Genomic DNA, 19908 nt, shown 5'->3' with positions numbered 1-19908 from the left:
ACCAATGATTAGAACGGTGAACTTGCCTTCAGTCTAGGGCAAACACAAGAAGGCACTATCAAGACATCTAACCACCTATAAATTAATTCCAATTAGTCTACTTTGTCTTCAACACACAAGAAAGTTTTTGAATTTTTCAAAATGTATTGGGTGCCAGTCACTATCTTTTGAGCTGCTAAGGCCAACATATCACAAAAGAGTTTACTTTTCCTTGAGAGTTGCATCATCATACAGGGAGGTTTGATTAAGCAAACAAAAGAACCATGTTTAAGGTTTCTTTTTTCCTCTGCGTTTCTTGGATGACGTACAATATAAATATTCTTGAGCCAAATTTCTGATGGTGATGAACAGGAAAACAGACAGGAATAGGGTGGTGTAAGATCCAAACTGGTGATGAACACGAAATTAACAGTGTAATAACAGAAGTCATCATACCAGTGATCTCTTGGTCACAAACGTTGAAAGAACGACGGAAAGCCTAGATTTCAGAGGGGAACAAGAGAACTTTGGGGGTGATGGAAATGCTGTCTATCTTGACAGTGGTGGTAGTCACACAAGTGTACACAACAGCCCAAATTCTTCCAAACTGTACACTTAAACTGAGTGCCTTTTCTTGTATGTAGATTATACTTCAATAAAATCGATTTTAAAAGTTACAAAAAAAAAAAAAAAAAAAGGACTGGCATATACAGGTAATTTTGCAACCCTTGCATATGGCCAATAGTTAAATGTGCTTTTCCCAGGGTTATTTATTCAATGTTTGCAGTCATGTTACTGAACAGTAAAATGAACTTGAGTCTCCTCTTCTTTTTCCCTTTGGACATTTTGATGGAGGTGCTGATGAGTAATAAAATGCTAAAGCAGCAGGCACAGCCAAAGGAGGGTAAGAGGCAAGGAGCCTGAGTAATCCTCCTGCCTGGTGATAGGGTCTTTGAATAACCAGAAGTGGGCTATTATATCCTGATGGCCTCAACTTTGCTTTTACTGTTTAAAACCACATTTTCACACCAGTTCGCTTGTGAGCTTCCAAAGTGGGCTTGAACTTAATTTATAAATGTGATAAAACTGAGATTTCCCCAGTTTCTGCTCCAACACGCCTTGAAAATAGGTTATGAAAGGTTTTAACAAACATATCCAAATGGACCAGAAACCATATGGGTGGGAAAAGGGGCACACACACACAAAAAAAAAAAAAAAAAAAAAAAAAAAAAAAAAAAAATCTGAGCACAGCTTAAGGTTTTAAATAGTTAAGAAATAGAGCCTACATATCTACTCTCTTAACTCCCAACGTCCAACTTTTTCATGTAGCTAGTCCCTACTAATACTAGGAATCAAAGGGCATGCAGTACCAGCGAGAGGCTATTATAGCCCACACTTTATTGCCCATTACTACTGAGGTCATTAGCGGCAAGAGTGATTGTACTGGTCTTAACCTATTGATCACTGTAACTACTATCATTTAATCCTGTGTTGAATGTCTGGAAAGCGGCTAAAGGCACACAAGAGAGAGTGCTTTAGCATTGAGAAATATGGCCAAAGCTTAGAAATTACACTTTGATTCATAAAATCTAGCCAGTGGTTTAAATCAATAGTATTTAAAACAGTCATGTGAGTTTTTAACTACAGTGCTCTACTATTTATGGGCCCCTCTTTGAGGCTATTCAGTCAAAACTAAACTTTATTTTTTCCAGGTTCTATGTCGTCTGTCTACCTTACCCTCCTTGAGATAAAAACAATAAATTCTGATGGTTTTTTTTTTTTTTTTTTTTTTTGGTGCTACGGGGCTCACGCCTTAACTGGGAGTTTCACTTAATACTTGGTTTCTTTCTCAAATGACAATTTAAAGATAGTGCAAAAAAAATATATATATATATATATCCCCGATGCTGTAACTACCTTAACTGTTTGAGACTATAGAAATGAGTATGTTTTATGAGTTAACAATGAATCATAGAAGGCAATTTATGAAGAACTAGAATGATTTTGTCTAGCTGCCTTCAGGGATCAGAAATTCAAATTAAACTTCTGGCAGACATTTAAAGAATGCTAGCATACAAAACTGAATTTAAAAAAACACACACAGTTAACACTCTTTCGTTGAGTTTCAAGAGGAAATCGTGAATTAAACACACACACACACACACACACACACACACACACACACTCTGCATGATACACTGTTGACTGATACCATTTTGGGTGTGGTCGATCCCAGGTGCGCATGAACCTGCGGGAATGGAGGAAATTCAGCTGTGCTTGGCCCTCGGAACGCTGCTAGTATGGACCTGCTACCACCTTAATACCAGCAACTGGGAAAGCGCTGTGAGCACGCACAAGTGCTGGGAAAAGCCCATACACTGCTGTGTCAGGTCTGCTTGATACAGTTTTCTCTTACTTCAAATTGACTTTATATCACCCGAACGCCAGAAGACTATTAACACAACGTGCCTTATTAGTTCCTTCTATTCCCAAAGGGGAGAGGTAGGTGATGGGGTGGGGGAAAAAGATCTAAAAAGCAAACAAACAAATAAAAACGCCCAGAGAAACAATACTCACTGCTAATCTAGGAGACAATTGGAGGAATTGGGTGGGAGGGGAGATGGCACAAATAACACGCTATCATTTTTTTCCCCCTTTCTCTTTACACTCACTCACATTAACTACAAGTAAATACTGTCCAGTGTAAACACACATGCATTTTGTAATCAGCGTCTTCTCATAATTGCTAAGTGTACAAGTAATAAAAATGAGAAGATAGAAAAAAATTAAGTATCATTTTATTTCCATTCATCTGGATTAATAACTTAGAAACTATTTTTAATCTCTGGCATTCACCATGTGTATGTCCCAGGAAACCTGAGTCCTTCCAGACTTCAGGCTGTGTGTGGAGGACAACTGACCAGCTTACACAGTGTTACCTGGTTCATCAAACAAGAGCAAAACAAATTAAATTAGAAGGCTCCAGAATAGCAAAACAAAAATCAAACAAAGAGAATAGCTCCATTAAAAACAACACAAAGCAACAAAAACAAGACAAAAATCTATGCCAAATTTCCTACGACTGTTTAGAAGCTAGCCTGTGTAGAAGAAAATATGTACCACTTCATAAATACCATTACCCCTTGTGAAAGACAAGTTTTCATAATTAATAAGCCAGTGGATACAACTGATATATTGGCAAACAGAAAAGTTAAGAAGCTTCTATCTATTCCCCCAACGTATTTAGAAAGAAAGGAAAAAAAAAAAAACACACACACACACACAACAAAAAAACCACATACACAGAGATACCATGCAAGGTAGCTGTATCATGGAGGAAAAGTACATTTCTGACATAATATTTCAGTCTTCAGAAAATAAAAAAAAAGCCTGCTATTCATGTGGAAAGTATAATTCTGTTTCATTATGAAATTCTGCTTTTTTGTATAACTCTTTTAGACTTAGCTATTTTGCCACAATACTGTACAAAGCATTAAGGCAGGTAATGGTTATTATATTAATGCAAAATCATCTAAGTAGTCAGTCATTAGCATAACTGTTCTCTCAGTAACAATACAACCACCTATTAAAATTTTAGAAAAAAAAAGACCTCTTTAAAATGCAATTAGCATTTCATTTTTTATCATTTTGTTTATTACATTCTATCAAGAAAGGCTATCTTTCTTTCAGGAAGAATTGTATGGCCAAGACTTGCCTGCCAATCAGGAGTTATTTCAGGTTATCATCCCTAATAAGCAATCTCTGGCAAAGCTCTCCGAGCTCTTCTTTTGTCTTTAAATTTTAAAAAGTGGCAGAAATTCCTATTTGTTTACAGCAGAAGCATTGGTGAAACCTCAACTGCTCTCCTGTAACATTTCCCAGGCATACAAGGTTACTCCACTAAGTGCCAGCATAATTGTTTTAGGTCTAATAAATATCAGCTTCATTTGCATAAAAATGTAAAGTTTACATAAATTAAATCGCTTCTCCCATTAGCGACTGTTAAATACAGGAAACAATGGAAGCTACACATGAAAATAATCATCCAATAAGCACTCATCTTTTCAACTTAGCAACTATTATTATTATTATTTAAATCAAGAGAAAATGCCTCTTCTTTCCTTCCTCAATCTTTCTCCTGTAGGAGAGATGGCAAACAATGTAGTGTACGTGGATCAAACCTGCCAAGACATTTTATATTAACAACAACAACAAAAATCATTTCTAAGTGCTGCAAATAGGAGGAGGGGAGAACTATTCCAAGAAGGAACCCCAGGGAAGATTCTATCCACAATTCTTTAGCTCTTGAGAAGAAAAGACAGAGGCCTTGGCTTAATAAGTCCTCTTAAAATGAAGCATTATTCAAAAACAGTGAGAAGAGATAGAAACTGTATCAGTGTTATTGGAGCCACATACAGGATAAGAATAAAGGGTAACAACTTGTAGATACAGTGGTGGATCAATGGATACTGTTCAGGCAAGAAAAGTAAAATGTTTACCTTTTGGCCGTTAAACGATTTTCTAAGATCAAGACTTAAATTTGCAAACATGTATTCTTTTTTTTTCCATATTATGAGATGGAGTGGGGAGGGCTGTCACTGGATTTAAACATGCAGGTAGGCCAAAATTAGCTCATTCCAAAGTTTTGTAAGGACTGACTTACTGTGCAATCACTTTTTTTTTTTTTTTAGAATTACAACTTAAGTTTCTCAAATTGTGCAGGTTCTCACGCCTGTTTCCAACACCTGCACCTTATACATCACAGTTAAGCTAAGGGGTGCAAATGAGATTCTAATGAGAAAACATCAGTTGCTTCTTTGACAATCTCACCATTCATTCACTGCTTTATTTCTAATGAAGACAAAGCCCAACCAAAAGCTCCCTATAAAGGTCAAAATATATTCAAAAATGCCTAGTAAAATCAGGGCAAATGGAGAACCCGTGAGGACTCGCCTTGTGAAGGGGTAGGACAATTAGAGCAATTGTACCAAAAAAAAAAAAAAAAAAAAAATTCCATCCTCAGGAAAAAGTGAAAGAAATTAAGCTGCCACAACTGTAACAGGTTAGATGAAAAAAATCAAAATTTAATGTATTCTCCCCTGTGTCATCTTGTTTTGTCAAGACATCAAATAGAATTGGGAAGTACAAAATAACAAGCCCTTGAGAAATCACAGCAGCCGACCTTTTTGATGTTGTTGATTTACCTTGTTCTCAGTTATTTGAACAATGATGTTTCAGATTTAAGGGCAAGATAAAGCTTAAAAATTAAAACATGATACCAAGGTATTCTTAAAAAGTGCACCATAACATTTAGCCGGCATCTTCATTGATTAGCCTGCTTTTAACCAGATTTGAAAATGAGGTGCAATGCATGTGTTCAATATTCGTTTTTCTTGTTCCAAATTAATTTCTCTTCAAACAAACTGCCAGGTTGGAAGAAGGACTCAGGGAAGATTATTGCTACAATCCTAAAGTGGAGGCCCAGTTTACTCTTTCCAGATAATTCAAGTCCCTCCAGTGTGCAGAGGATCATCACACTGAGAGGTACCTGAATTTTCTTTACTTTTTTGTTTTTTAATGAAAGAAAATAAAACTGAATGTAGAATGCCATGTACGAGGAGAAGTATTTGCACACTGCGAAATGACTAAAACCAATGTCCAGAAATATCATGCTGCTTCCAAGAAAAGAAACCTTTCACCCAACAAAAACACATTTAGCCTAGGGAGGAGGACTACCCCCAAATCTAGCCATGCAGGTATACATAAAGCTGCACTCCTTCTTTGCCCCAAAAGACCTACAGCTCATCAGCAACATAATTCCCAGCCTTGTATGAAATATTATGTACAAAAGTATATAAAATCGATGTATCACAAGACAGCTTTCTCAAAATTTTATATGTAGACAGCTTCTTCTACTAGAGCATACAAAAGAACCAAAAATAGCAGTACTTAAAAACATCTGATTAAAAGACTCTAAAAGTAAATAACCCACTATTTACAAGCACTAGTAGAATTTGTTAAAACCTGGACTAGTTAATAACTACTTACTGATTATCACTCCTTGCCAATGAATTCACAGTTTAACATGTAACACACACAGACACAATTTAGGTATTTATTTATTCCAACCTTCTCTGGTCAACTGTTGCTGCCTCATCCCTTGCTTATAAATCAAAGAACTACCAGAAGTGGATTCTGACTGGCTATGTATGATATTTGACCAGTTACTAAGAGCCCAGTGTTAAGTTTCTCTTTAGTAATATTCATCTACAACTAAGCCACATAATAAAATAAATTCCTCTACCCTTTTTTTCTTTTTCTGTTTTTTTTTTTTTTTTTTTTTTTTTTTTCCCCAATTCAAATTTTACTCAAATTTTAGTTCAAGCTGGGAACTGGTCACAATATTCTCTCTTGATCATCTCAAACACAGTAACTCAAACACACTTCTGCCACATTAACCAAGATAAATCTGGAATTTCATTGCTTTTAATTAATCTGGATTTTAATTTCACTGCATCTTGCAATTGTGTGGAGGCTGGCTGAAAAGTTGCAGAACTGGTCAGTGTCATGAAAGAGTTTATCTTTCGAGTGACAGCTCCTGACAGCGTGCAAATACAAGGCAGCATTGGTGAGGGTTTTGTTTTTAAGGTACATTTAACTGCAAACAACAACAAAAAATTTCAAACCAACCATTCCTATCATAAGCTTTCTGATGATTTATGGTTTACCAACTGAGTAAGGTTACGCAACACTGCATGCCTTTAGATGCATTATTTCAGCTAGTTGAGATTTAATTAAGATCACAGACTCTAAAATCCCTGTCAAATGAAAATTCAGAGAAGACAATACACTAAATATCCTCACGCAGAATGTTTCCATTCCATCCTCTGGAAAAATATGAGTTAATCCGCGTTTCTATGGCTGCAGACAAAAGTTCACTAATTTTGTTTTCTTTTGACACTTAGGTTGTTTTCTATTATATGTCATGAGATCATTCCCTTCCAGGGAGGGAAGAAGAAAATCGAGAGTGAAACATGTTGCAGAAAATGCACTTGACATTACTATCGGACATTATCATAGCTTACCTATGATGTCATCACATTTTCATATAATCAGCCCATGATTAGAAAAGTCTCCTTTAATGAAATATGTTTATTTAAAAACACAACACAAATAGGAAGCCTACCTTTCTTGAATCACTCAGATTAAGTAAGTGACATGTTAGGCTTCTCATTTCCTTAACTGACCAACTTTTTATCAGATGAACTGCACATATGAGTAGGAAAGAAAGTTCGTAGGGTAAACAGAAGAATATGAAGCCCCTTGCTTTCATTCTATAAGTAGTCCTGGGGCTGGGTGGGGGTGGGGTGTGTGGGGTGCGAGGGACCCCACTCACCTCTAGGAGATTTCCTATGGAATGATGCAGACCCTTTTTTCTTAAAGAAAAAAAAAAATCATGATCATATGGCCCTTTATCTACTCCAATGTATTTTTATTTGCATCATCTTAATATTTAGTTGCTTATCTCATGCCTTAGAAATGACAGGTGCTTGCAGTCTTGCTCTTGACAGGCCACTACACAAATAACTGTCTTGCCTGAAAGGGCTAATGCAGTACTAATGAACAATAAATCAACTTTGATTATCAAGTGTCAGCCCAATCCGTTTTCAGTTCAACTCTATCACATCCTAGAGTAAGTCAGCCACTGTCTCTGGATAGGCAGTCTGTATTTTGGTTTCATTTTTACACACTTTTCACTGAAATGTGTCAGGCAGCTACAAAGAATCACATAAAATAGAAGTAGACATTTCTTCAATTTATGCGAAGGGTATTCAGAATGTGCTTCTGTCTTCATTTGGTTTACTTAGTGGTATGTCTTAACGTTCAGGAAAGCTTTGCATTCTTTCAAACAACAATAACAGCAACACATCAAATCCTAAACTAGAATCTCAATGTGATCATGTTTGAGGTCTTTGACAATGACATGCTAGCTCGAACACTTTACCACATAACCACCTCTGATTGCACATACACATTCCTCTTAGAAAATCTATTACAAACAAACGAACAAAAAAGCAATACCCGGCCGCGCGTGTGTGTGTGTGTGTGTGTGTGTGTGTATATATATATATATATATATATATCACTTGATTTAAACTGAAAAATAATAACAACAAATATTTAAAAAACTGGCTTCTTTTAACACTGACTTCCTAATGATAAAATAAATGTAACTTATTTTTCTCTTAAGCAGATTAGTCATTGATAGTATGATTCACATTTCCTGTTATCAGGCTTAATTTTTCCCCCAAATGTGTCACTTTCAGAATGTTGGAATCTATGGAAATTAGGTGATTTGCATTTTTGAATTGGCTTGATTAGAACATTTGGTCTGTGTGGACAAGAATATAAAACTACTAAATTTTCCTTCTAACTGGTAGGCCTTGAAGGAGTTAATCCCAAAGAGGAAGAGTCTATATGTACTTTGCTCTAAAACTTTACCACCCACTTCCTAAAGGTTCCCCCCTCCTTCCCATCACAACTCTTGGGGTTGGGGTTGGGGTTGGGGTTGGGGGGGTGGGGAGGAGGGTGAGGGAGTCTCCTTTCCACTGACCGTCTTTCAGGCAGTTTTGACAGTTGAGTTAGTTCCATTCAGAGCCCAGGAAGATGGGAGCACCCCGTGGCAATTCTTCAGTCGCCTGCACGTCCGAACCCAAACCCTGCTCCCTACTTAATGAACCGGCAAAGTAATGCAACAGACGCTGGAGACTCCCCAACCTGCCAGGGTGTCCCTTCCCTCGCCGGCCTGTTTTGGTGGTGGGGCTTGAGCCCTCCCCTCCACCCGCCCCCCATCCCACTCCCCATCCCACCCCACACTCCCCCCCCCTCCTTTTGCTGTGTGTGAACTCCTTGAATTTGAACAGCCAAGCTGAAAATAGCCCGAGACAGATATAGAAACAAAACTATCAGAAGCAAAGCAATACCCCGCACGGGTGACACGCAGAGGGAAGGCTCCTTGTATATTTCACACGCTCTCAAAGTGACATAAATCACACCCCAGATACGTCCCCCCCCCCATCCCGAAACGGAGTGATGGCGAGGGCTTTTACCAAAGTGGCTGCGTGAAGGCCAGACCCGCAGAAAACTGATCGCAAACGAAAAAGAGAGCGAGAGCCACACGAGCAGGACTTCCTCCAACTCTGAACTACACCCCACCCATGAACATTAAAAAAAAAAAGAGAGAGAGAGAGAGCGAGAGAGAGCGAGAGGGGCAAAGCCTCTCCTCTCCGGGACGCACAGGCCTGCAGCTCCTCCATCCCCCCCTCCCCGCCTCCACTCCCAGAGCGCAACTCCCACCCAAGTTGGTAAACAGCGACTGTTGTTATTATCATTATTTTTTTTTCTTTAAAAAAAAAAAAAATAGAAAAGGAAAGAAAAAAAGAAAAAAAAAAAAGGACTGAACTTGGAAACCCTCGGGCGCTCCAAACCTTCCCCAGCGAGAGGCCCCAGGAAGCCGGCACCGCGGAGCCCGGGGGAGGCGAGCGCCGCGGCCGAGCCCAAGCACGGGGACCAACCTGACACTCTCCATGTAGCCGCCAGGCGCGCGGAGCCGGCTCGGGGCGCCCGCGCGGGCCGGGCGTGGGGTCCGGCGGCCTCGGCGTGCAGGCGGACTGCACGCGCGCAGGGGCGCTCCGGCTCGCGGGCTGACAGACGCGCCGCGCCGCGCCCACCCGCCCCGCCCTGCTCCACCAATCACAACCCGCCTCTAAACACCCCGCGCCGCGCCGCGCCGCGCCCCACACAATGGGCTCCGCGGCCCGCTCCCCGCTCCCCGCGCCCCGCGCCCCGCGCCCGCGCGCCCGGCCCCCTCCGCGCGGCAGGTGAAATCACGCGCTGGCGAGCCCCTGCTTTTGTCTGCGGAGCAACTCCTCCTAATTGCAGTTAACCCTTTGACCTGCCTCTGGCTGACGTCTGGGGAGCCGGGCCCTGCGCCCTGCGCGCATCCCTCCCGCCAGCTGGGCTCTGCGGGGGGCTCCGCGGGGGGCTCCGCGGGGCTCCGCGGGGCTCTGGGTCGCGCTGCGCGTGTGTTTCGTCTTTGCAAACTGACAAAAGAGTTGGTCTCTAACCTTCGAGACCAGCCCGGCCCGACGCGCGGAGCAGGGGAACCCGCGCGCGCCCTGCGCACGCCCGGCGGCTCCGAGCAACTGTTGGGAATCGCCAAGGGGGACGCGTGCGGGGCCGCCTCCGAGCGCTTTCCTCGAAAACGGCCTCCGCACACAACTTTCGCTTCGCCGCCGCGGTTTAGCAGAGGCTCGGCCACCACCGCCTCGCATCCCCGCCCCCCCCTCCCGCGGCCGCGCCGGGCCCGCCCCAGGTCGCTCCCCACCTCCTTTCTGTCCAAGAGTCGGGCTCGCCAAAGTGTGCCTGTGCGCGCAGAGGGGAAACTAACCCGACACGGGGGCTGAAATAAATAACCACCAAACGTGCCTCGTCGCTGAACCGAGCTACTTCCCCTCTGGAACGACAGCTGCTCCAGGAGGCATCTGCCCCAAGTTCGCTAAGAAATGATTCTTTAAATTCCTTTCTTATTTATGCAACAACAGCGACAACAAAAGCTACTACTCTCCGCGAGCGCTGGGAGATGACCTCTAATCAGAAATAGTCCCTGGCTCTTTCAGGCTATTTAAAGCTGAGTAGAGTGGTTTTTTTTTTTTTTTTTTAAAAAAAAGTCACCAGTAGGTTGAAAACTTTGTTGGCTCAACTGGCACGATTTGAATGCCAGGTTAATTCAATCACTTTCGGCAGCTATTTATCATCTTTAAATGGAGAGGGAGACTTCTTGGCCTGTACTTAAAAAAACAACAACAACAACAAAAACAAACTCTAACATTTTTATTCTCTCAAAATATTCGAGGAAAAGTAGTGACTTCAATGACTACCGTGTTTTCCCCTAATGTAAAAAAAAAAAAAAAAAAAAAAGAACCCCAAAAGGACCACAAATCCTAGCCCAGCAATTTCAGGAGTTTTACTTGAACGTTGTCTTTTTGTTTTTTTGTTTTTCTTATTTGAGGCGTATAATGCAGATTACTACTACAAACCAGAAAGCATATTGATAATATTTCCAATCAAGCAAATGCCCGAATCTCAATAAGGTCAGCGGGAGAGCAGACAATTTCCCCATTAATCTGGCTGCAAAAGAGACAAAAGCTTCAGTTGACTGTCAACTTATGATCAGATGTTAAATGGGTGCATGGCAGGTCGCTCTCCACCCTAAAGTGTTTTTGTGTCAGACAACAAATTTATTAATGGCATTTTTCAGGTCACAAAAATGTGACCCCACCCTCTCATGAATATTCAACGACGGACCAAGGGCGTTCTTTTTTTGGGGAGAGGGGCCTTAAATCTGCCAGAAGGTACCATGAATCTAGTAGAGTTCTGACTCTTAAAGAGACAAGGCACTCTTCTGGGAGGGGCTGCCAGGGCCCCAAAGACAGGAAATAAAAATATAGGAAGTTCTCTCCAACCAATGCACAGTGAGAAAGTAGAAATGGTCATTTCAAAATACATGATTGTTTTCAAAGGTCTTAAAATTAATTTGAGATTTGAGGTCTGTGAACAAAATGGGGTGCCCTTTGAGGAGGCAGTTCATGTTTTTCAAAGCCAAGTTCTTCATGAGGCATCCATAAAACTCATGCATGCTTTTACAAGTTGGACCAACTCCTTTGCAGGTCAGTGTTTATCAGCTAAGTCTCCAGGAGCATCAGAACAAATAACAAACAAACAAGCAAACAACAAACATTACAGACGCTGATGAGCCAGTCTGTGGAGACAGCCTTACACAAAATAATTAGAGAGTGACGCAACGCGCTGGTTACACAAGCACTAAATTGCACAGGGGTGGCTTTAAGCACCATGGGACCACAGAGGAAAGGGAGATCAGTGAGCTGGAGAGGTCTGGGAAGGCCCCTTGGGGAGGTGGTGTTTAAAGGACTGATGGTTTGGATTGGGGGGGGGGGGGAGGTGACAGTTTGGAGAGGGAAGTAATTTAGCAAGCTAACTCAGAGGCCACCTGGAGCCCTTCCCTCCCTCTCTCCAAACATGACGTGGTGACTCACACACTACTTCTAGGCAAGGAAATGAAGCATCAGTGATAAACCTGGATAAGCTGTATATATGCCCAGGCCATTTTGATTAATTCAGGACTCTCTCAGGATCCCATTCCATGTGGTCCTGTCGACCTGTGCTGTTTCTGGGATTCCGTGAGAACTAAACCCTTTCACTGCTGGAATACCATGTATAATGTTAAAACCCGTGGTTACAATGTAGAGGACTCAGCTAATGTAATTTATTCATCACCACAAGTGCCAGGTCACTTTTGAAAGGCCAGGTTAGAAAGCAGTGCCTCCCACCCAAACAAAGTAGCATCTGGATTGTGCGTGCTTTATAGAATGGGTTACTTAGCCACAGGGTCTCACTTAGTTGTCCTAACTTGAACAGAAAGTGCAATCCCCACTTTACAGAGGAAAAAACTGAGGCTCAGAAAGCCAACAGTGATTTCCTTTTCCCCCCTGTAAGAATCAAACATACCTAGCAGATACATACCACGGGCCACAAGGGGAAGCAGATACTGGATAGTTTCAGAAAAAGAAAGGCCGTGATAACATAAAATGAATACCCGGCGGGGGGGGGAAAGGCTAATGTTTAAGGAAGAGTGAAGGAAATGCTAAATACCATACTTAAAAATATTTTTGATGCCCACATCCTAACACCCACAACAGATACAGTCCTTGTTCAAACACCACATATTAAGAAACCTGTCAGTTGCTAAATGAGTCCATTGTGCAGCTGGCTGTGTACTTAAGAATAGATTACTATGATCCCACACCAAACTCTAACCACCAAATAACACACCTGGGACTAAAATCATGTATTATACTTGGTTCTGCTGAGCCTTAGCCTTGAATGCAGAAGAAAGTGAAGGGTTTTACTGCCCATTCAGCGCTGTGGATGGAAAGAAGATGTATTCCATGAAGAGTCGGAAGGAGCATGTTGTCAGGACATTATTCCTACATGCTGATGAATGGCGTGGCAGGGAAGGAGATACGGGCCACGGTGCCTGGTCCACGTAGCCCTCAGCTCCAACGGACGTCCTGCTTTGCCAGAAGCTGCTTGGAAATAACCAGGGAATGGATATGTAAATAGACGCTGGCCCACATATTTCCAGCAATGTTGAGAGTGGGAGACCTGCTCTGATAAAGTCAGTTAGGCTACCATGTTCTCAGAGGTAACTACTGTAATTTGTGTTGCCAGAAAGTTCATCTGCCAGAGTGAGTGAAATAAAAATTGATGAACAATTTGATGGGTTGAAAAATCAACTGTGTGACAAGAGGCCAAGGGTATAATTCAATTGCCCATCTTCTTCTTCCAAACAATGCTTGCATTAACACTTACTCTTCCTTTTCTAACTAATTTAGGGGAATACCCAAAACATGTATCCTGAAATGAAGGAACTTGACCAAGTGACTGTTGCTAGAGAGAAAAGGGTGAATGGGCAGGAATACAGAATTTCTTCCCTCACAGTAGTCACAGGCTTGATGACCTGCCCAGGGAAGTGAGTCTCTCCAGAGGGAGCCCTGCCTTAGTCTTTCTGATGTCTCCGAAGACCGCCAACCAGCTGCCAATTACAAGTACTAAATTGTAACACCAATGCCCGAATTCTGAGATTTGGGCACTTGTCTCCAAGGAACCACAGTTCTTTCTTGATTTAAGTGCTTTTACTTAAAAATATAAATTAATACATCATCCATCTACAGGGAGCTAAGGCAGTCAGCTCCGTGTCGATATTGTTTATGACTCTCTTATGTCTTTGTTGACCATACAGTTGTTAATTATGTTGTTTTTGGTCTGTGTGCCTCCGTGGCCACGGGAAAAGACTGAGTTCCCACTGTTCCAAAGGAGCTTAAATTTCTCTTTCTGACACCCTCCAAATGGCCATGAGCATCTTCATTTAATGCAACGTTTTGTAATGCCAGTGCTCCTAGTTAATTTATATATACACGGTAACATGTCAACATTCAAGTGGCTTATGAACATGATGGGGAAATATGCTACAGAAAACATTTATCCCCTCCAACCCTTCCTCGCTCTAAATGTAAAGACATTCAGAAAACAAAAGCATATGTAATCACGAGTAAACAAAATCATATGTAGAAAGACAAATGGCAACATCCTGCCCTAAGTCTGCATCTGACTGACTGCAACAAATTATTCTCTCATTTACGATAAAACATAATCCCTTGTTTTAATATAATGTAAAATGTATTAGTGGACGGCTTCTGCCATAAGGTTAGAACAGATTACACTGAAGTGTGCAAAGTTCTCGAAAAGGTACATGTTTTGGGGCAGGAGAGCATTTCCCAAAGAGCTTTGTCCTTTAGGTATCAGGAAAAACAAATCCTTACCACCATCAAGTCTGAGTCCGTATTTCCTCTCCAAAGAGTAACAGCATTTATGGCACACCCCCACGCAAACCCTCGGTTTTAAGCATAACAAGAACTGGGTCAGTGAAGGGGAAAGAATAGATGGCTTTTGGGGGGTGAAATGACATTTGAATTTTTTTTTAACGTTTAATTATGTAGAAATCGCTGAATATCTGATAAAGGCAACTGGCCACCTTTATTTAGTAAAATCAGCTTTTCCAGGGACCTGGGGTGTGCAGCAGGCCTGGAAAGAGGCAGAGGGAGCGTGTTGCATCTTGCCCTCTGAACAATGCTCACAGGTCTCCCTCCCATTGCAACGCCACCCTCCTGTGACCCTAGGTTGACACACCCTCATATCAAAACCTACTTTACGCCTGCCCTCTGCTGGTAAGCCTGCCAGGATTAGGAAATTTTGACTACCTCAATTTATTCAGAAGACAACTTTTAAAAGCTGGAGCGAAAAGGACGTGTAATGAACTGTTAACTGGAATATATAAATTAAGACACTTAAAAAACGGTGGGGGGGGAGGGGCACCGCTGGTGAAATATGGCACTTTTAATGTAAAAATGCACATTCGTCTATTCTATTGCCTGCCGGATCACAGCCCAGGAGTGCCAAACTCTACATTTTAGCTTGCCTAAGAGAACAACCTGTATTACTGTCGGGCATCTTGCCTTCTCTTTTGCGCACTCTCCGGGGAGAGCATGTCGGCGCATTTTCAATAAAACACCTTCTTAGCAGTAAAGGGCCACTGTTCCCAATTCAGTGGTCCCTAAGGTTTCATGATACAGTATATTTAGCTGAGTCGCAGCTCGAGTTTTCCTCTGGCATTCATAAGATCCTTATAAAGGAGAAGGGGGGGAAAAAAGCCAAAGAAGAGCCTTCCCCTATCCTTTGTTTAAATAAGAAAACAGTTAAGTTTGAGATTGATTAGCTGGCATGACTTACACAAAACAACGGGACGCGCTCCCATGCCCTCTCCCCACTCCGGGAACCCTCTGCACGTGCGGGCCAGACGAGCCTGCAGGAGGGCTCTGGGCATTAGGGGGTAAATTTCCGCAGCAGTGTGCAAGGGTTTAACGGTGCAGCTCCTGTCAGTGTCAATGGGAAGCACGAGGCCTTACAAATCCCTGCATACCATTTCAAAAATATATCTCCAAGACGGGAAAATGAAGCTTAGCAGTTGCAACCTCAAAAGCATTCAGGAAGTAGCACTCTTGACAGCGCTTTAGATGCCGAGTAAATGCTCTTATAAAGAACACCCAATCCAGCCGACAATAAATCTTACGCCGGGGAAGCCCGCGCAGGGCTGTGGAATCCCCTCCAAAGATAATTGCCTTCCACGCTGTGTGGCATAGAAACTGCAACACGGAAAACATTTTCAGGAGCCCTGCATGGATTTTCTTTCCTTAATAGTCACCGATTTTACACACACACACACATACACTCACACACACCCCTATCTTTCGGAGATACCCTATAAAAGAATCCAAAGGTTCGTCTTCTTTTCTAGAGAAAAGTTATAGCGGGGGCAGGGAGTGCCACAGAGAAGCTGGGAAGAGGGGATGTGTGTAAACACTCCAGAGCAGGATCTGAAGCATGCATCAAGGTACGAGGTTGCCCGTCTCTACTTCCCACTCACTGGAGGCTCATGCAGTTTCCAAACGGTTCCAAGTATTGGGACTCACCCAACAAGCTCCAAAGGACGTAGGCAGATTTTTTTTTTTAGTCCTAAATGCCCTCAAGCAGTCTGTCTAACCCTGAGATGATGTAGGAGCACTGGAATCTGACATAGGGTCCTATTAATGACTTTGTCATGAATTAATAGTGCAATTGTGGGCAAGTCACCTCACCCGTCTGAGCCTACACACTTCACCTACACAAAGAGAAAAACACATGATGAGATACTCTCCATGGTTTCTTGAACAATAACTGTAACAACTATCATTATTGATTGCTTGTTATGTACCCGATACACATTTTACGCTAGCAGAGGACTATGCTTTAGGCATCTGATGGCTTATAATTAAGGTCAAACATAAAACACATATAAAACTAGTTTAAAAATATAAATACAATTTTAGAGTTCAGCATTCCTGGACACTACAACGTCTATGGTAAGTTGGGGAACAAAGAGAGGGGAAAATGCAGTTTGGCAAACAACTCAAAAGCCCTTATTCTGATCCTCTGGTGGTTAAGACACCCTGTGAGACCCTATGAAGGAAGTATTACTGTGCCCACTTAACAGATGAAGAACCTGAGGCTCTGAGAGTTGAAATCACTTAACCAATGTCTCACCGCCAGTACGGGGAGAATTAGGAGTTGAATTGTTCCCAAGCCTGGCTCCTGCCCCACCTTGCCAAGCTGCAGACTTGCACAAACAAGGGCTGGGGGCTGAAATTAAGCCTGGCACAACAAAGAGGCTGCTTCTACTTTTACTACCTTAGAAAATGAATGTGACCAAGTCACTGATTGGTCCGCATGACTGGAACCTGAAATATAAATGTAAAATTCTGATAGCCTCCTCTGCTTCTTATCCAAGTCCAGAGTGCCAAGCCAGGCGGACCACATGCATGTGGAAGTTCCCCTGAATCTGGTAGGATGAGGACAAGGGGCTCGTGCATTCTCATTTCCTCTCCCTGAGTGAGGAGCTTCCACTGCTGAGATGAGAGACAGACAGACTTTTCCCTTCATCTCCTTCAAACACATTACTGGACACATGGCAGTGGGCTGGTACCCTGGCCTGGATGATGCCCGAGCTCTCCTGGCAACTCAGATGTAAAGATAAAACACCCCTAGTACTGGGACTGATTTTGTTCCTGATTATAAAAGGCACCTAGACAGTTTAGTGTGGTAGTTCTGGAGAGAGTCTGCCGTGGTTTCTTTTTTTTTTTTTAATTTTTATTTATTTATGATAGTGGGAGAGAGAGAGAGAGAGAGGGAGAGAGGGAGAGAGGCAGAGGGAGAAGCAGGCTCCATGCACCTGGAGCCCGACATGGGATTCGATCCCGGGTCGCCAGGATCGCGCCCTGGGCCAAAGGCAGGTGCCAAACCGCTGCGCCACCCAGGGATCCCTCTGCCGTGGTTTCTGACCTTGACTGCACCACTGCCTGACTGTGCTTTTGGTAAATTACCAGTCTCTGTGGGCCTTGGTTTCCGCCTCCATAAAACAAACAAACAAACAAACAAACAAACAAACAAACAAACAAACAAACAAAACCTAATAGTAGTTCTCCTCCCAGAGGGTTGTAATAAGGACTAAATGACACAGAATGGGTCAGTGCCCAGCACACTGTAAACATGCTAATGTTTTCCCTTATTATTATTGTTGCTATACACTGCTTTTCCTTCAATTTCTTCCTTCTGCTATAATGAAATACCCAAAGGCATAATATTTCTTTTTTTAAAAAGATTACTTATTTATTTATTTAAGAGAGAGAGCAGAGCGAACGAGAGAGAACATGAGTGGGGGAGAGGGACAGAAGGCAGAGGGAGAAGCAAGCAGGCTCCCCGCTGACCCCGGGAGCCTGGTGTGGGGTTTGATCCCAGGATCCTGGGATCATGTCCTGAGCTGGAGGCAGACCCTTAACCACCTGAGCCACACAGGCACCCCCAAAGTATTTCTTTACTATCTCAGACTCATTTTTCTGTGAGGCTACTGAGGTTCTAATGCCAGGATTTAAGCAAAAACTCTTACATCCAATTAATCTTAACAATGGAAGAAGACATTTGCTTGTCACTGTTTTTTTCAACCCTAGATCGCAAGGTCATAGACCAAGAATCTTCTCCAGAAGGCAAAATGGCAACCCAGCTTCAATCTCCAGGTTAGTGGATATGCCACATCCACTAGCCAATTCATCACCTGAATGTGCGAAGGAGTTTGGTGGTTTGTTAAATGAATTCTTAAGGACCTACTGGAATAATCTAAGGAGTGGTCTGCCCTGAGTGCTGAGAACACTGGGGTCAGCTGACATGAGACCTAATTTATGGAACCCTCAACCCTATGATTATACAATATTTTGCTACTATCGTCTCTGGGAAGGAGAGCGTTTGCATTCCATGCTCCAGAGATTACTCAGCTCGCACTCAATTGTAATGACCCAATAAGTGGATTTTTAAGGTTCTTTTCAAAGTTTCCAATGTTTACACTATCCAAAGTAAGGAACAGAACCCAATGTTAGTGCTTCCAGAGCTCAAGGCATACCACCACCCATAATTTCATGATTCGTTGAATTTGAAAAAAAAAGATACATGGGCAGGGAGTAAAGAAGAGGGTTTCCTTCCTGGGCATAGCGGAAAGGGGACTTGTAAGACAAAGACTGGGCTGGATATTTAAGGATAAAGCTCTGTCCCAGGTAGTAGGGCAGGCAGTGCAGGGGAGACATTTTCAGCTATTGGGAACAGAATGTGCAAGTGTTCACGAGGGAGGTTACACATCAGGGAACTGTGAAGTACTTGCAAGGGCTGGGGCGATTATAATTCACACTATATCTCCTTTCCTCTGAGATCAGTTTTCCGTGATTCCCCCAATTTTACCTGTTCCTCCTATCTCAAAAATTTATTCAGTTCTTCCTCTCCCATTCTTCCTGTTTTGCGCATGGTCTCTGTTCTGCATCTATATCATGGCCAATATTTAACATGATCTCTTTTAGCCTTGACTTTAGCTAACTCAAAGACACACACACATCCCTTAAGTTTGCAGAATTTGAGGTTCTTTATTCCTATCCTGGCATGCTCTCACCCTGTGATTCTGAAGTTTCTGACCCCAAGATTTTGATTGAGTGAATCTGTGATATGCCTCTGCAATTTTCCAGAAGATGAGTCCATATTATAACCGGGGTTTCGGAACCACTAGCATAATGTTACGAAGCATGGACTCAAGGATTCGGTATTTTGGTCATGAAAACATTTAAATAACATTGTGTCAGATATGGATATCTTATTATGCAATTAGTTAGAACCAAAGCATGAAGAGAATTCCCATCCATACAGGAAAACATTAAGGATTTACACTAATCCCGGAGGACAGGAAATGAACTTTCACAAGACCAGCACAGACAGGACCTCCACTGGTCTTTCACTCATCACTCCCTCTTGGCAGCGAGGCTCCAATCACTGGACCATGAGGTCTAGTCTCAGTGAGCTTTCTCTGAGGGCAGCCTCGCTGTGCGGGGCGAAGGCGCGCTTGTTAATTTCTATTCACTCACTTGCTCCTTTTCAAGGAAGAAGGGGTAGAAAGGACAACTGACGTCCCGTCTACTTCCGCAAACTGAATGTTCGAGGAGAAAGGAGCCAAGTCTATACAAAAACCATTCCTCCATCAGGCAAATTATGCTCCTCGACAGAAACACACACACACACACACACACACACACGCAAGAGAGTGCAAAAGTTTACTCCACTTCGCTTGGCCAATGTCACCACTATAGGAACTCAATTTGGGGTAGT

General features: G+C 42.5%; 1 protein-coding gene across 15 annotated transcripts in view; it reads right to left on the bottom strand.

The window, feature by feature from the left end:
- FOXP1 (forkhead box P1) overlaps positions 1 to 19908 on the bottom strand; it is a 375390-nt gene that overhangs the window by 96175 nt on the left and 259307 nt on the right. For 2 of the 15 annotated variants that reach the window (XM_025456568.3, XM_049098141.1), the window contains exon 1: positions 9555 to 9700. The exons of 10 other annotated variants lie outside the window; for them this stretch is intronic. Coding sequence is in view for 1 of the 5 variants with exons in the window: in XM_025456564.3 (XP_025312349.1) it covers positions 9090 to 9296 (207 nt within the window). In the remaining 4 variants the exon portion in view is untranslated. Of the gene's footprint in view, positions 1 to 8593; positions 8707 to 9089; positions 9312 to 9554; positions 9701 to 10366; positions 10495 to 19908 lie in introns of those variants that run through there. 3 more of the 15 variants (XM_025456570.3, XM_025456564.3, XM_025456569.3) reach the window with 3 other exon arrangements.

This window comes from Canis lupus, chromosome 20 (genome assembly GCF_003254725.2).
Source record: "Canis lupus dingo isolate Sandy chromosome 20, ASM325472v2, whole genome shotgun sequence".
NCBI lineage: Eukaryota > Metazoa > Chordata > Mammalia > Carnivora > Canidae > Canis > Canis lupus.
The sequence above is the reverse complement of the archived record's forward strand: the minus strand, read 5'-3'. Positions and strand labels throughout refer to the sequence as shown.